General features: G+C 33.1%; 1 protein-coding gene across 3 annotated transcripts in view; it reads right to left on the bottom strand.

Moving 5' to 3' along the window:
* Alh (coiled coil domain containing protein Alhambra) overlaps positions 1 to 17,147 on the bottom strand; it is a 29,462-nt gene that overhangs the window by 10,360 nt on the left and 1,955 nt on the right. For all 3 annotated transcript variants that reach the window (XM_074254748.1, XM_074254747.1, XM_074254746.1), the window contains 5 exons: positions 16,422 to 17,102; positions 16,032 to 16,351; positions 11,251 to 11,712; positions 10,143 to 10,326; positions 6,354 to 6,552 (listed from right to left, as the gene is read on the bottom strand). In XM_074254748.1, coding sequence (XP_074110849.1) covers positions 6,354 to 6,552; positions 10,143 to 10,326; positions 11,251 to 11,712; positions 16,032 to 16,351; positions 16,422 to 17,102 — 1,846 coding nt within the window. The remainder of the gene's footprint in view (positions 1 to 6,353; positions 6,553 to 10,142; positions 10,327 to 11,250; positions 11,713 to 16,031; positions 16,352 to 16,421; positions 17,103 to 17,147) is intronic.

The following is a 17,147-nucleotide window of genomic DNA, read 5'->3' on the forward strand; positions in this document are numbered from 1 at the left end:
CCTAGTAAAAAAATTCAAAAACAACCACACCTTTCCTAAAAAGGCTATCGACACTGCACTGGAATCCATAAGAAAAATTATGGCAATCTACCCTAAAGATTACGAATTTAACTTCTTATAGCTAAAAAGCTTAATCGGAAACACCTATAGAGCAAACAACATAGACGAACTAATTTTCCGTTTACCAACGACAACAATACTTTTAGCAAAAAACTAAAATCTCTTTACCTATTTTTAACATCTAGATGGATGAAAAATAAATTTTTAAGAATTGTTAACCAAATAAAGACAAACTCATATGAAGAGGAAATTTCCAGCAGATCAGAGGCCAGTGAGGACGAAACCAATAGTAGCTTAAATAAATAAAATAATGCAAAAATTATGTTAATAGAACAGTGGAATATTAATGGTTTTTCACCCAGACGTGAACAATTACAAATGTTAAAATACCAGTACAAGCCGTCGATTTTATGCTTCCAAGAAACAAATTTTACATGCAAATATACAGAAAGAATTAATCACTTCAAAACATTTCACAAAAATAGAACAGTGCAATAGCGAATGGTGGCGTAGCCATATATGTTAAGAATAACATTTCATCTAAGATGATTAACATTGAAACTATATCAATACAAATCAGAGCCCCTAACCCAATAACAATATGCAAAATTTACCGAACTCGTTATCAATCGATAACACTGACATCTTAGAGCAATTAGTCCGTAAACTCCCAAAACCTTTTATTATAACCGGTGACTTTAATAGTCATAATCAACTATGGAGTTGCAAAACTGACCAACAACAGAGGACGACTCATGGAAAAATGAATTGATGATAACAACTTGATGATTCTAAATGACCGAAGACCAACCCATTTCGCTACGTCAACAGGTAAATCTAGTGCAATCAACCTGAGCATATGTTCAGCAGGCCTGACACATCGTCTCAACTGGAACATAGATAATAACCTGCGAGACAGTGATCACTACCCAATCTACATAGACCTGCACAATCCTACCTCTATCACCGATAAAAATATGGTCAACAGTTCCGGTTTAGAAATGTTTGATAACTTCATAAATGAACTACGAATATCAGCCGACCTAGCCATTCCATACATTAGGACCACGTCACACCGACAAAATCCAAAAGTGCCATGGTGGAACCAAAGATGTGCCATTCCTATCTAGGCAGCAAGAAATGCCTTCTACAAATTTCGCAAAGCACTCTCTACAAAATGAAAAATCGAATATAACAAACAACGAGCTCAAGCCAGACGCACCAACAAGGAGAGTAAAGCAGAGGCCTGGAAAAAATTCCTAAAAATCCTCAATCCGCATTCACCTACCTAATATATATGGAATGCCATAAAAAAAATCCAAGGAGCAAAAAGCCCTCACTTCACAACCGTGATGCTAGATGACCAGAATGAAACTATCCACGATACACCAGATATAGCTGATCTATTGGGAGAAGCATTTACTAAGAACTCAAGTGACAATAATTATCCTCAAGAGTTCATCAAATACAAAAATATAACACCAAAGGAATACCCATTGCCATCTAATCTAAACGCTGAAAAACCTAACGAGAGTTTTCAACAAATTAATCAAGAATTTACCAGTCAAGAATTTATAGCAACCATACGATCCTGCAAATATAACAGCCCAGGCCCAGATGGTATACCATTAGCACTCATTAAAAATCTTACACACACTCGCAAGCCATCTACTGAAAATTTACAACCTTTTATGAATAGAACAAGCATTTCCGCCCATTTGGAATAGTGCAATAGTAGTACCGATTGCCAAATCAAACAAAGATAGCATAAAAGCTACCAATTATCGCCTGATATCTCTGACTTGTGTAACATGCAAAATAATGGAAAAAATGGTAAACAACCGACTAGTGTGGTTTTTAGAAGCCAATAACTTCATATCTCCAGCTTAAAATGGCTTCAGAAAAACCAGATCGACCTACGACCACCTAGCTTACCTGGAAAAAGTTATACGCAAAGCCTTTGTTGACAACCAACACGCCATTATCATGAATATTAGATTTAGAAAAGACCTATGAGACAGTGTGGAGACATAGAGCTATTCTGATTCTAATAAAACTAGGAATCGATGGCAACATATTTGCATTCATAATTAATTTTCTTGACCAAAGAATGTTTCAAATAAAAATCGGAGCATACATCTCCAAACAATTCCAACTAAAAAACGGAGTCCCTCAAGGAACAATCCTCGCAGTCACACTATTTCTGATAGCGATCAATGAAGTTATTGAGATAATTAAACCACTCACAACCACAGCGTGGTTCGCAGACGATGGAACCATTGTGTGTAGGAAAAAATATAAACACCTGTGCTGAAATCATCCAAGATATCTTAACTGAGATACAAAAATGGTGTTATAGTTCAGGATTCAAAATCTCACATAACAAAACTGTTTTCATGATATGTTCCAGGTCATACAATGCCACCGTAGCTCACCCGCGAATTCTACTGAATGATCTCCCAATACGTCAAGCTGAATCAATAAAAAACTAGGAATGATAATTGACCCTAAACTCAGACCCTACACATTAACGAAATAAAAAATGAATGCAAAAGAAGAATGAACATAATTAAAAACTTAGCATCAGTAAAACGGGGAGCTGACAGGACCATTCTTACAAATACCTACAGTCAATTATTAGTTTTAAACTTGACTACGGCTCTATAATCTATGTATCAGCAAAAGAAAATCTGCTTAAACAACTTGACTCCATTGAAAATATATCTCTCTGACTGGCTATAGTTGCATTCAGATCTAGTCCAGCCTACTCTATAATGGCAGAGGCCAACGAAATACCACTCTACATTCGTCGATATACACTTGCGATAAATTTTGCGAATAAACCATGGAATATAGAAAGTGAAGAAAGTTGGACGAACCTAATTAGCAAATACGAAACTAAAAAATCTACTCCAAAGCCATTAAAGTTAAGAGTAGAAGAACATAAAAAACTGCTGAGAATCCTAACTCCAAGATTTACTTGATAGGAATGTAAAAGCCCACCCACCATGGACAAATATTAATATCAGAATCGACTGACACATATCAATCTATTCCAATAATAAAACGTCCACCACAGCGGAAACGTTCGAAAGACTGTTATGAAATGATAAACAAACAGACAGACCATATAAAAATCTTCACTGATGGATCAAACATGAACGGTAGAAAAGGATGCGCCATAGTCAAGGAGAAAGAAGAAAAACTAAATAGACTCCCAGAGGCCTACTCTTTATTCTCTTGTGAATCCTACGCAATATTACAAGCAATCAAATGGTTCATGGAAACTAATGTCAATAAGGAAGTTATACTGACGGGCTCAAAATCAGTCCTGCACGTGTTGGTATTCCGGGTAATGAAAAAGCAGATAAAACAGCAAAAAAAGCAATCCTTCTCTCTCTATGCTCGACAATTAAAGCTCCATACATCGACCTAAACGCTATAACACACCGATACAGATAGGTCTACTGAAACTCATTATGGACATACAACATCAGATCCAAAATTTTTTCGTGTAGAGACAATATCTGGTAAGTAGCTCCGTACAGCCAAAATAGAGCTGCCCAATGTATCATCACACGCTTGAGAATTGAACATACAAATATAGCCACTTGATGGAGAAAAAACCCCAAAAACTGAGCCAATTTTGCTTATTACAACTAGCAACAATATATCACTGGATAATTGATTTCCAAGCATTGGAACTTCAGCAAAGGACCCCCAATATCCCAAACACACTCCATGAAAGTCTAAATAATTTCGATCAAATACCTAAAATCATAGAATTCTTAAAGAGAACAAAAATATTTAATTCCATTTGACTGATTATTATTATTATTAAATAAATAATTTAAAATTTAATGTAAAGTATTGCGGTCGCTAACGGCCTAAAAGTTAAAGCGACCATAAGTTTAAATAATAATAATAATAATCTTGCAGCAGATAGAGCCTGTATGGCAACAGATATATGAACAACGTGGCAGTAAAAGAGGCCTGTCAGGTTGCAAGGAGAACCTGATAGTGGATCGATGCGTCTTACAAGATGCGATCTACTATCAACGCAACCTGTCAATGGCTTGGATTGACTATCGTAAGGCATTTGACTCAACTCCTCATGAGTTGATTTTATAGCTATTCAAATGCCTGGGAGTCAATCCCGAAATAGTGGAATGCATTCGGCGTACAATGCAGCTCTGGCGAACGCGTTTTCACATTGGAAGTGGAAACGCATTGCACGTAACCGGAGTTGTAGAGTACAAACGAGGGGTCTTCCAAGGCGATTCCTTGAGTCCTCTGCTGTTTTGCATTTCACTGCTGCCTATATCTGTTGCTCTCCGTAAAACTCGTGGGTACTCTGTGGGGCCTCCGGGTGATCGAAAATATTCGATCACCCATCTGCTTTACATGGATGATCTGAAGCTATATAGTGCTGATGAAGATCATCTACAAGCAGCCCTCAACATCGTAGCAGAGTACACACGAGATGTCGGAATATCTTTTGGGTTGGACAAGTGTGCGGTCGTACATCTGGCGAGGGTAAGTGCTCTGATACTGGTGATGATGTCGAGTTAGTAGATGGGAGTGTCTTAAGACAATTAGACGCCGGGGAGTTGTATAGATATCTAGGAATGGAAGAGCACCGCATGTATGCGGTCTCTGAAGTCCGAACAACTCTCCAGAGCGAGTATGTTAGGAGACTCCGGAAAATTTGGTCCTCCGAACTTTCCGGCAAAAACAAGGTTTCAGCTACTAACATGCTCGCTGTCCCAGTCTTACTATACTCTTTCGGTGTCCTGAAATGGGCCCGAAAGGATTTACGAGACCTCGACATCAAAACCCGTAAGGTCATTAATATGAATCGGAGCATGCACCCCAATTCATCAGTCGCCAGATTATACCTCTCCGGTTCCATCGGTGGGAGAGGTTTGCAGAGTTTGGAGCGGCTTCACGACCGTTTGGTCCTGGGTTTAACACACGAAGTTGTCAATTTCACTGCAGACGAGGATGACTTTCTTATGCAAATTGTACATAAACATGAAAATGAACATAAGGGGTCATTCTTGTATAAGGCAGCAATACATGTGGCAAGAACCCTTGGTCTTGGAGAAATAAACGCTCTTATGGAACTCCGAAAGGAAGAATTTAAGAGCGTCAAGGAACGCCGAGGAAAAACTACTCCTTGGCGAACTGATGGACAAGTCCATGCACAGCGTGTTCTTTAAACACGTGCGTGATCATGGCTTGTCCACCCAGCTGACGTTTTCCTTCTTAAAGTCAGCTGGCCTGATGTCCGAGACTGAAGGGTTCATATTTGCCTGCCAAGATGGTGTCATTAACACTCTTGAGTACCGTAGCAAGGTGCTCCAGGTGCAGCTTCCGGACACGTCCTGTAGGAGGTGTAGACAACATCCGGAGACGCTTATGCACCTTTTGTCGGCATGTCCAGTGCTGGCGAGAGGTGCATATATCCAGCGTCACAATACTGCCCTGAGAGTACTGTACTACTATCTTCGTCATCGCTACGGTATTGACGTGACACCAGTGCTGCCTTATTTGCCAGGAGATATTCCCCAGGTTGTTGAGAATGACAGTTGCAAAATTTATTGGAACATGCCATTTGCAACAACCCAGCGGATAGATCACAACAAACCTGATATTGTGCTCTTCGACAAGGCCACTCGTGACATTTATGTCATTGAGTTCTCGGCCCCGGCTGAATACAACATCTCAGCCAAAGAAGAGCACAAAAGACAAATATATCAGGATCTCCTGTTTGAAATTGGCAAACTTTACCCAGGTTACCGTGTCAAGCTTGTCGTCCTGATTGTTGGCGTCCTAGGAGGGATGAAACAGTCTTTTGTATCCTCACTTGCCAAAGTTCCAGCTTGCTCATCAAAAGCTGAGTTCTTGGCAGTTAGGATGCAGAAGGCTGTTATACTTGGTTCTCTCCGTCTCTTAAGGGAAATGACTTTGGCCTGCTGTGATCACTAACCGCCTTGTTGTGCGGAGTGGTCCAGCAGTAACGGATGGAGCTCAGGCTGGGCCCTCGGAGAATTGGACTCCGGGGATAACCCCCCTGAGCATTTAATAGCAAAATAATAATAATAATAATAAAAAAAGTACAATACTAACAGTAAATTCTTCAGAATTGAAAATTTCTCGCATTGATAACTTTTTGGATAGATGTTATAAATAACTAACGAGAAAAATTTTTAGTAAAAAAAAATAGTAACTACTAAAAAAAGAAATATTTTTCATACATGAAATTTTTTTCTTGTATAGGGTACACTTACTATCAAAATGCTGGGCTTGTTCCATTAGAAATTGACTACCTTGTTCCCATTGTCTTTCGAGTAATTGATCTAAAGTTTGTGGAATTGCACTTCCGCTTAATGCTCCAGAGGAACTTATGTTTGTACTTGCAACATTATTAGTTTGGAAGACAGAAGCAAATGATGTTTGTGGTTGCGTAGCGAATTGATTGGACCGTATCTAGAAAAAAAAAAAAAAAAGGACAATTTTTCGATGCTATCAATAATCGTTTTACTGTATACAGTACATTGTGATACTTTGCATAAACGTGCTAAAAGAAATAACAATAAAGACCTATTAAATCTTTTTAAAATTAAAAGAAAGAAATTAAAAATAGAACTAACGAAGGCCCGTGAAAATTATTAATGCAATGCACTAAGTAATATTCCATCAGGTTCAAATGTATGGAGTAAACTTAAGCATTTCGGGTTAGTAAAAGGTTCAAATTCCTCGCCCTTAAATTTCTTTGACTCGAGAGAATTAAATGGTCATTTTGCAAAAATAGTAAGACATCATCCACCATGTAGTGAAGCAACTTTTGAAGAAATTAAATCGTCTTATAGTAGTCTGGTAAATTGTTCCTTTGTATGGACAGAGATTCGACAAAGTGTCTTGGACTTCATTTATCTTATGATTTACCTTGGAATTTTTATATCTCGAAAACTGTTTCTAAAATGAACTTAACTCTTTATAGCTTAAAATTACGCAAAAACATTTATACATCTAACATTAAAAAACTTTTAGTTTCAGCAACTATATTACCTATTATTGATTATTATATCATTTTCATGTCAAATTCTATTTATCACTCCGTATAGACGTGAATTAGGTTAGCTCTCTGTGAAGAGTCGACGTATTTATTACAATTCTTGCTTTTTCTATAAGTTATTGTGGAATATTGGAAAGCCCTGCTATTTGCGTGAATTATTTATTGAAGATCCGACTATTCGACGTTCTGAGAGACTTGCAGCCAAGAAGAATTATATTTCTTTCATAGTACAAAATTTTTCTTCGACTCTCTATGAACTTTTGTATGTTGTAACGGCAATACATCTATGATATCATATGAAACACATCTATTTAATCTTGATTTATAGCAAAAGTCCATTATCAGTTAAATCAATATATTTATGTAATCTATTATTACTATTGTATTTTTTCTCCTGTTTACTTAGCTACATTGTCTATCTACTACCTATTTGTCATATTAAGTTTTATTTTTTACTGTAATACATCATTAATTTATAAGATTGTCATACTCTGTCCACTTATAACACCGGCACAAAAAAAAAAAAAAAGTGGAATGTACCTCGGACCGGACCGACCTACCGACATGTTTTTCGACCTGCTGAATCCGAATTTTAAGTCTATTTGGTTCGGTCACCCTCCAGTTTTGAGTAACATGCAAAAAATCTCAAAAAAAGGACAAAACTTGCAAAAAACTGCAGTCACAGCAATGAAAAAATTTTTGTGGACCCGGATCACGTATGATTTTGGTGTATTTCAAATAACTGAATCTAAATCGAAAAGTCAATTGGCCCGGTGAGCCGTGCAAATTAAAAGAAAACGAAAAATCCAAAAAAATGGCAATAAATCACGAAAAATTGAAATTTTTGAAATAAAAATTTTTTTTAGACCCAGGTTGAGTATGATTTTCATGTATTTTATTTCGCTGAGTTTGAATCTGAAGTTTTCTTGCCCGGTTAACATTTTAAAATTAAAAAAAACCTCAAAAAATCGAGAAAATTACAATCCAAAATATGAAAAAAAAAATTTATAAAACATGGTTAAATACTTTTCTTATATTCATTCACGCATAAAATACAAGTTAAAAATCTGAAAATCTGAACAATTGTAATATCTTTAAAAAATGACGTATAACTATAATAAAAAGAACGATTTTTTTCAAATTTCAAACTGTTCTTCGTTGGTATCGAACTCTTTTGTTCTCAAACGATGTACGCAGTGGATTTTTCTTCCATTTGTTATTATCTCTTGGCGTATCTCTCTTCTTGTGATGGTATAATTTCCAGTAGCCAAGTTTCCCACTACTGAAGAACTGCAGTCGCTTGATAACGACGTCTGCGGGCCTGCTTTCTCACCCTGACCAGACGCCGATACTGGGTTTCTGAATCCCTGCATCGTAATGTGCTCATCACTTGTACTTGCCATGACAGCACACACGCCGTTAACCCAGGGACTTTGCCAGATGTTTTTGTTGCCCACCGTTACCACGTGGAGGTGCCCTGGTTACAGGTATAAGCAATCATGAAGGATTTTTAATAGACAATTTTTAGGATTGCCTAAGAATGGAGCTGAATTACTGGGTCAAGACTCAAAGGAAGAAATTTGTTGGCTAAAGAAGCATCATCTGCCTTTTATCGTAATAGAAAAAAAGAGTTTCGGAAATTCATTACAAAAGACGATGAGAACTCGATGGTGTACTGTTGCGATATTAAAGGCTTGGTTGATCAATTGAAATCTTACATCTAAAAAGATGATGAGTAGAGACTCTTAATAAATTCATCAACTAGGAGTCTCAAAGCTGCATTACTTTATATTGGAAAAGAATTGGCGCAGATCCCAATAGCTCATTCAACTAAACTAAAAGAGATCTACGAAAACTTATATATGATATTGTATAAAATAAAGTATTCCAAACATCAATGGAAAATTTGTGACCTGAAAGTTGCAACGCTTCTTTTAGGTCAACACTCGGGATTGTCAAAATATCCCTTTATTAGAAAATAAAAAAAGCGAAAACTACAGAAGATTAGTAGAAGAATTGGTGACAAATTTCAGAAATTTAGGTTGCTTAATGAACTTCAAGCTACACTTCATGGATTCTCACATTGATCAGTTTTCTGAAAATCTTGGAGACTACAGTGAAGAACAGGGAGAACGATTCCATCAAAACAAAAGTGAAATAGAGACTAGATATCAAGAAAATTGGAATATTAATATGATGGCAGATTTTTGCTGGACACTTAAAAGGGATACACTAAGAGATAATAACAAACGGAAGAAAAATCCACTGCGTAGATCGTTTGAGGACAAAAGAGTTCAATACCAACGAAAAACCGTTTTAAGTTCGAGAAAATCGTTCTCTTTATTATAGTTATATATCATTTTCTATAAATATTACAATTTTTTATATTTTCAGATTTTAAACTTATACTTTATGCGTGAAAAAATACAAGAAAAGTATTTAATCATGTTGTATAGATTTTTTTTTTCGTATTTGTGATTGCAATTTTCTCGATTTTTTTAAGATTTCTTTTAATTTTAAAACGTTCGCGGGGCTAGAAAACTTCAAATTCAAACTCAACGGAACAAAATACATGGAAATCATACGTGATCCGGGTCCACAAAAATTTTTTCATTGCTGTGACTGCAGTTTTTTGCAAGTTTTGGCCTTTTGTTGAGGTTTTTTGCATTTTACTCAAAACTGGAGGGTGACCTGACCAAACGGACTTAAAATTCGGATTCAGCGGGTCGAAAAACATGTTAGTAGGTAGGTCCGGTCCAAAGTACATTCCACTTTTTTTTTGTGTGCCGGTGTAATCAATATGTATGTGTTTGTATAGTTTGCCAACAGGCCTAGGCTTTGGCATAATTGAATAAATCTAAATATAAATCTATTACTGGGTATTTTACCTTCAATAGAATTCCGATATCTTTTGAAATTAGAAATCGACTGTTTTTTGCGGAAGTTAAATAGTATTTATTAACTTGGGATTTTTTTAAGTCCTTACAGAAAAAAAACTTACCGATGCAATTACTCGACTATGAAGTTGTGGTCCTACTAACGTTGTCGATGAATTACTTGCTTCTGTGAAAATTGAGTGAGCCTCCAGTTCTTGGTGAAGTGTATCAGACATTTTTTGAGCCATAGTTGATGATGGATTTAATTGATTTCCAAGCATGTGTGGGGCGTTTACACCGTTTTGAAACCTATCATCAATCAATTGTAATCAATACAACATTGAAACACATCAGTACTTATTATTAAAGAATGGCATCAATTACCGCAAACTGTAAGGAAATTAGTTGATTCATTCGAAAAATACCGTAGTTTTAAAATTTAAATAATCGAAAATTCAGCATAAAATTTGAGAAAAACAATAGAGAAAATGCTTTTCTACAAACCGAGAGAAGTAACTAGTACATTTTATACGGATGTGAAAAAAATTTTTATATTGTAATGTATGTGTAAACGAGAAGCATAGAAATCAAGTGATATGTTTGTATAGTAATATGCATTTGCTTTGGTAATTACAATATTCAATTTATATATTTCCTAGAAATATTTATGGTTTTGAGTCGATTGCTGCATTTAAACTTAAGCGGATTAATTCATTACAACGAGTGTCTGTGACGCAATGTAGAGTGTTTAAATATAGGAATAATAATGTAAATATTATAATTCTAACATAAATTCTCAAAGAATCTTTCACGAATTTATCCCAACAATACTGTCTCGCAATAAATTAGGGTAGAATACACGATAAAAATAGATTCTATTATTTCAAGTAGAAATTTATTTGAATTTATGCGGATTACAGTTGTATATATTATTAATGTGTACTGCGGTTGTCGTGGATTTGGTAAGTCAAATGTGAAATTTTAAGCATACAACGATTCATTCTTTGTTGATTAAAAAGTCTCGTATTTTCAGTGTTACAAATTAGTAATGAGTCAAATATTTATTCGGAATCCACCATTTTGTCAATTATTGAACTCTGACTAAAATCCGCTGAGTCACTTTCATACAGAAATAAATAAAACATCTCCATTCAATCAATATAATCACTAAACGCGTTAGAAATCATAACTCTACTTGGGAAAAAAAAAAAAAAAAAAAAAAAAAATTCTTACAGTTTAATATCCTTCTCTTCTTTTGTGTTACTAGCTAAAAGTGTAGGTGTCATATTTATAGATGACAACGGAGTAATGGAATCGTGATCTTCTACACTCTTTTTTTTCCTTCTTCCTGGCCCAGTACTACTCATACTTTCTGAACTTGGGCTGCTTGGTGGAGAATCCTTAACTACAGATCTCATAGTACTTCCAGTAGCAGACGTAATATTACTAAAATTTCCAGTGGCTGTAGTAGCTCCTTGAATTATAGACGATATTGGAGCAACTGACAATGATTGTGTATGAGAATTATTTCGCGCTAGATTACGCTTAGACGTTTTAACAATACTGATAGTAGTACTGGAGGTTGATGAAGAAATCGATGATACTGGCACAGGAGGAACAGACAATGATTGATTACTTAAAGTAGATCCCCGTTTAGTTTTCCGAACTTTTTCTTGTTTATCTGTTGACTGCAATCTGAAACGAAGTATTGAATATTTAATTGTCAATTTCGAAAATATTTATTTCTTTGAGCTTATCTTATTAAAAGATATCAAGAAAAGAATTTTACTTTCAATTCATATTTATTTCAAACGACAAACTTCATAATTACAAAAAAAAAACTTGTTTCGTATGAAGATATAATCATATTGGATTAATTTCTATTTAAATAATTTTGCCTAGTATTTATAATTATACTTAATAATGACATGAAATTTTGATGAAAAGAGAATGTGCCTTAAAAACATTGCTGTAAATTGCGTTAGAAACACTATGTTAAAAATAACAATAAAATTCATCAAATAATAGGAAGAATGTATGTTACTACGAAAGAAAATGATTCGCTCTGAATTAATTGTTCGATATATCATTGTATGCATGAAAAAATCTAGAGTAATTTTTATTTGACGTAAAAAATAATTGTATCTAAAAGAGGTTAAATCAAGTACTTGTTTACCTCCCACGTCAGCTATATTCAATGTGGCTCAAGATACTCACGAGTGAATCGATATCTCGAATATTTATTGCGCGGCAAATATTCAAATTTACAATCTAGTCGTATTTAATAGGAGAATTAATGAGAATAGTTTTGTTAAATAAATTGAAAAATATAATGAAGTTTTTGCCAGTATAAAAAAAAAAGTTATTTTTGAATATGTGATAAAACGTAACATCATACACGTATGATTTCACACCGATTACAGTGCAATACATTCATAGTTAAAAAAATTTACAGAAATTATTCTTCACCAAGTCTTTTTATGACTATTGTAAGAGGGAAAATTTTAATTGCTTTACGCCTGAAAAGACAGCTACTAATGTTAAATAGCCCCGTAATCTTTTAGACAGATTAAAAAAAAAATATTTTTAGCTATTAATGAAGAAAAAAATTAAACACCTTCGATTTTTATTTGATTTCCTTTTTCTTCTATAAATCTATATTGTTAGGTAAATTCCTAAATACTGATGAATAAATTATTAAAAATAATTAAGAGACAAATGTATTGTATAGTACTAAAAATAACAAGTACTCAATTGACACGATTTGTAGAAAAGAAAACATTTTATCACTTTTAAGTTCCCTCAATGAAAATCAATAGTTTTCAACAATTAAGAAGTAATTGTTTTCCCATGATTTTCGAAAATCAAATTTTCGTTAGATATCGACGTATCGAAGTCCTAGAAAGCTATTCTAACCATTCCGACGAAGATCTTCTGATGTGTGTGTGTGTGTGTTTTCGTAAACTTTTTATAACTTTTGAACGACTTCATCGATCGATCAATCGATACGCGGTTTATGGCATTTTGAAAGGGTTATTTTGTCCTTAGATTTAAAAAAAATTTGATCCAATTTCACCTGATCAATTTTGAAAAATCCCAGAAAGTATACCGTTAACAAAAAAATTTTTTTACGAATAATTTTTAAACTACTACTCAGATTATTTCAAGCTCTAACCAGCAATTGATCTTTAAAAAAAAAAAAAAAAAAACGATTACCGCAAAATGCATCTTCCTGAAATACCGTATCAAAGAGCTCAATAATGTACTACATACTCTTTGTCACGCTTGAAAAACTTGCGAGTATGCATGTTTTAAAGTGTTTTTAGCTCGAATATAGTGAGGAGTTTCAAGGATGATCTGCAGAGTCAACCGTTTATCGAATTCCTTTTTTTTTTTTTTTTTTTTTTTTTTGAGACGTTTTCATTATGTCGATAAGTGATAGTTAAGTAATCTTACACTCAACAGCACACCACACAAATTAATGTTAATATATCCTTTTCATAACTAGGTGATTTCGTATGGCTGATACATATTGATCGTCGATTGTGTGAAAGCGAAATGTAATTGAAAAGATTATTAAGACTGTTTGTAGTAGTTTTTTAGGTACGTAAATTGAAATATATTAGTTTACTTAGATAAAAAATAAAATAAAGATTTCCAATGATAATTATTATCAGAAATAATGAAAGTAATATTGACGCAATTGTCAACAAATTTATAGTCTTCTTAACAGTTATATTGGTTTTAATTTATAATCAACTAATACCACGATCTCTTTATAATTGACTTACTTACATCGCTTTATGAAAAGAATTCTTCAAATTAAATTTTTCATTAAAGAAGATAGCCCCAGTGACGACCGAAGAAAATGAGTTATTTTCGGGATTTTTTTTTTTGACTAGAAAAAGAAAGGAATATCAGGATTGTTTTTTATTTGTTTTATTAAGTATACACAGCCGATTTTTTTACTTTGATTTTTCACAAAATGGCGAATGATTGAAAATTTTATCAGTTGTGCAACCGTTCGAATGAATTTTCAATAAGAAAAAATCGGCTGCGTACAACGATAACTATATTCATGTAGAATATAATGAACTTGAATTTTTTTTTCAGATAGTTTGTTTTTTGAGAAATTGATGCGAACATGGAGGGGAAACTTTGTTTTTCAAACTTTACGGCGACGCTTATATCTTTAAGACTATTTAATATCTTTTAATAAAAATTTATACAAATATTGTTAGATGTACACTTAATAAAATAAATTATAAACAATTCTGATACTCTTTTTTTTTTCTTGATCAATGTAAGTATGAATTATTGATAGAGAATTTGGCAACATTGTACACGATTTAGCACAGCGATGGGACTTCTACTAAAAAACAAACACAGCAGTGAAGAAATGATATTTTATTGTTGATGATAAATGTTGAATCAAATATCAAAATTTTCGTTTTTCAGAACTGGCAAAATTGTTAAGAAAAAAAAATCGAAACAAGAAAAAACAGCTAGTTTACGATAATAACAAACTTGAAAATCCTCGAATTGCATTAATATTTTTCTTTTCTTATATATAGATTCGATTTCGATTACGATAGAGAGTTTTAAATATAAAATTTTTTCTTGTGATGAAAAAATTCTTCTTCAAGACTAACTTAATTCATTATTTATATTAATAATTTATTAAAAATATCATTCGAGCCAGTGCAATGGCTGATCAGTATAAAGAACAAGGTTCAAATCCCGTCGGTGACTGAAAATGTTTGTTTTTAGCGATCTTTAAGATTTTTTAGATAAAGTAAAAAAAAAAAATAAAAAGTGGAGAACGAAATATTATGGACAGTCTTTTAAGAACACAAAAGAAGTACAAAAGTAAAACTATGTCTAATAACTTAATTGGATTTAGACGTAAAATCTTAATTTAAATAAATTTAAGTTAAAAAATAACATACAACGTTTTGACATCAAGAGATATGAATAAATGCCGAATTTATGAATGATTTTCAAGAATGACTTATTATATCCAAAAATGTATGTGTTATACCCACGCCGCACGGTAATAAAACCCATATATTCTCGAAAAGCGAATTAATTGAGATTTTTTGGGTAAGAAATTCTTTCTTATAATAAATATAGTGTTGAAATAATAGTACAATAATTTATCACTGAATAGTTATCGTTTAAAACAAAAAGTTTTGATAAAAAAATTTTTTACAAAACCAAAATATTCATAAAAAAAAGATGTTAAAAACGGATTATTTTATACTTTATAAGATTCCAGAAAAAACTTAAAAATTATAAAATACTGCGATTTTGTTTTTTGCGGGTCAATAATGGTTAAATTTATCATTTTTGTTAAAAATTAAATTTAGGATAAATTTTTCACTATTAATTCAATTTTTAGTTACAAAAGTTTTTCATAGCAACAAACCATACTATCTTTTTGAGAAAGTTTCAGATATTTTGAAAAACAATAGAAATAAAAAAGTTTTTTTCATGTAAAAAAAATTTTTTTTTGTTTCCCTCAATAATGAACTTTTTTTAAAAGAAAATACTGATTAAGGCCATTTGAAAAATTCTCGGTTTATTGAAATGAGCGAAATATTTTCAGGTTTTCTCTGAGATACTTTCAGATTAAAAAATTATTACTAAAATTTTTAGTATTACCATTATTTCCAGTGATACCAAAGCTAAATAAGTATTCCTATAGATTTGATTTTTTTTATCTCTTTTTTGATCAACATTTTCAAGACAATAAAAAATTTTAAAAACTATCGTTTGATAGTTTTTTACTTTTATTTAACAACTGCTGATAGAAACAAATTTCGAATTAAAGACCCGAAAACTAAAAATCGAAGCTCCAATTTCGTTTTTAATCATTTTTTCTATGATTATTTAATACGAAGTTACGATGTTTCAAAAATCGAGTGAAAACTTTTTTATAATTATCAATTATTATGCCTTAAATATCAAGTTTCATATCATAATTGTATAGTATAACTGAAATTCGATTCTACCGTAATTTCTTAGCTGGTGAATCTTCTGGTGGATCGTGATCTGAGTAAGTAACAGAATTCGATTGATCATTATTTGTAACTGCAATTGTAGACATACTCTGTTGAAGTTGTTGATAAAGAGTAGGAGCGCTGGTTACCACGCTTTGTGCAAAATTTGGAAGAGAAGTAGCAATAAGTGGCACTGATACGACGATGCTAGTTGCAGTAGTAGTAGTATGTGTTTGAGTCGATGGCGACGATATTATCACTGGTGTCGTGGTTGATACATTTGTTGTAGAGATATTTGATTTATTTGAATTCAAGGAATTATCAGATGTTAGCTGTAGAAATATTTCAAATATTAAGTAGCAATAATGAAAATTTTTTAACGGACAAAACAATAATACATACTTTCAATTTTTCTAATTCAGATACAGTACTAAGACTTGTTGCTTCAGTAACTGTCGGTTGGACTGAATTACTTGGTATTGACTGAATAATAGAGCTGACTGTAACAACTGAACTACTAGTCTCTGAACTGACGGAATTATTTGAATTTTCACTACCTATAGCCGTTGGTGTATGCGCACCAGTTTTACGCTTCTTACTTGAATAATTCAATTTGTTGATTGATGAACTCGATTTAGGATGATTATTATTTTTATTTGTGAAATTAATATTTATTCCAGGTTTAAGACCACCTGTAGAAACTAAATCAGAAGAAATGGTACTACTGCTACTGTTCTCGTGACCAAATACACTCTCTGATTGAGTAACAACTGTTTCTACAAAATTCGAAGTCGTGAATTTACTAGAACTTGGAGTTGATGACGACGTCCCATCTTTTGGAATATTGCGGTCACTTCCATTTTTTTCATCTATAACTCCATCAACATCTAAACCTGGACTAGTATTTAACTTGTTTTTTAAATTTAATGTTGTCGATGACTTAAGGTTGGAGCTTTTACGTTTTACTGTTGCAGAGGTTTTTGAAGGTAAATCTATTTCTTTTTCTGGAGATGAATCAGAAGATCCGTTATCTGCTGGAATTGGTTTATAAGGTGGAATAGTTTTAACATTTCCACCTTTTTTCTAGAAAAAATATCAAATTATGACTTAATCATTAAAATTATTACA

The sequence above is a fragment of the Cotesia typhae genome, unplaced genomic scaffold, assembly GCF_013202065.1.
Source record: "Cotesia typhae breed Kobodo isofemale line unplaced genomic scaffold, CoteBio_Ctyphae scaffold_13, whole genome shotgun sequence".
Taxonomy (NCBI): Eukaryota; Metazoa; Arthropoda; class Insecta; order Hymenoptera; family Braconidae; genus Cotesia; species Cotesia typhae.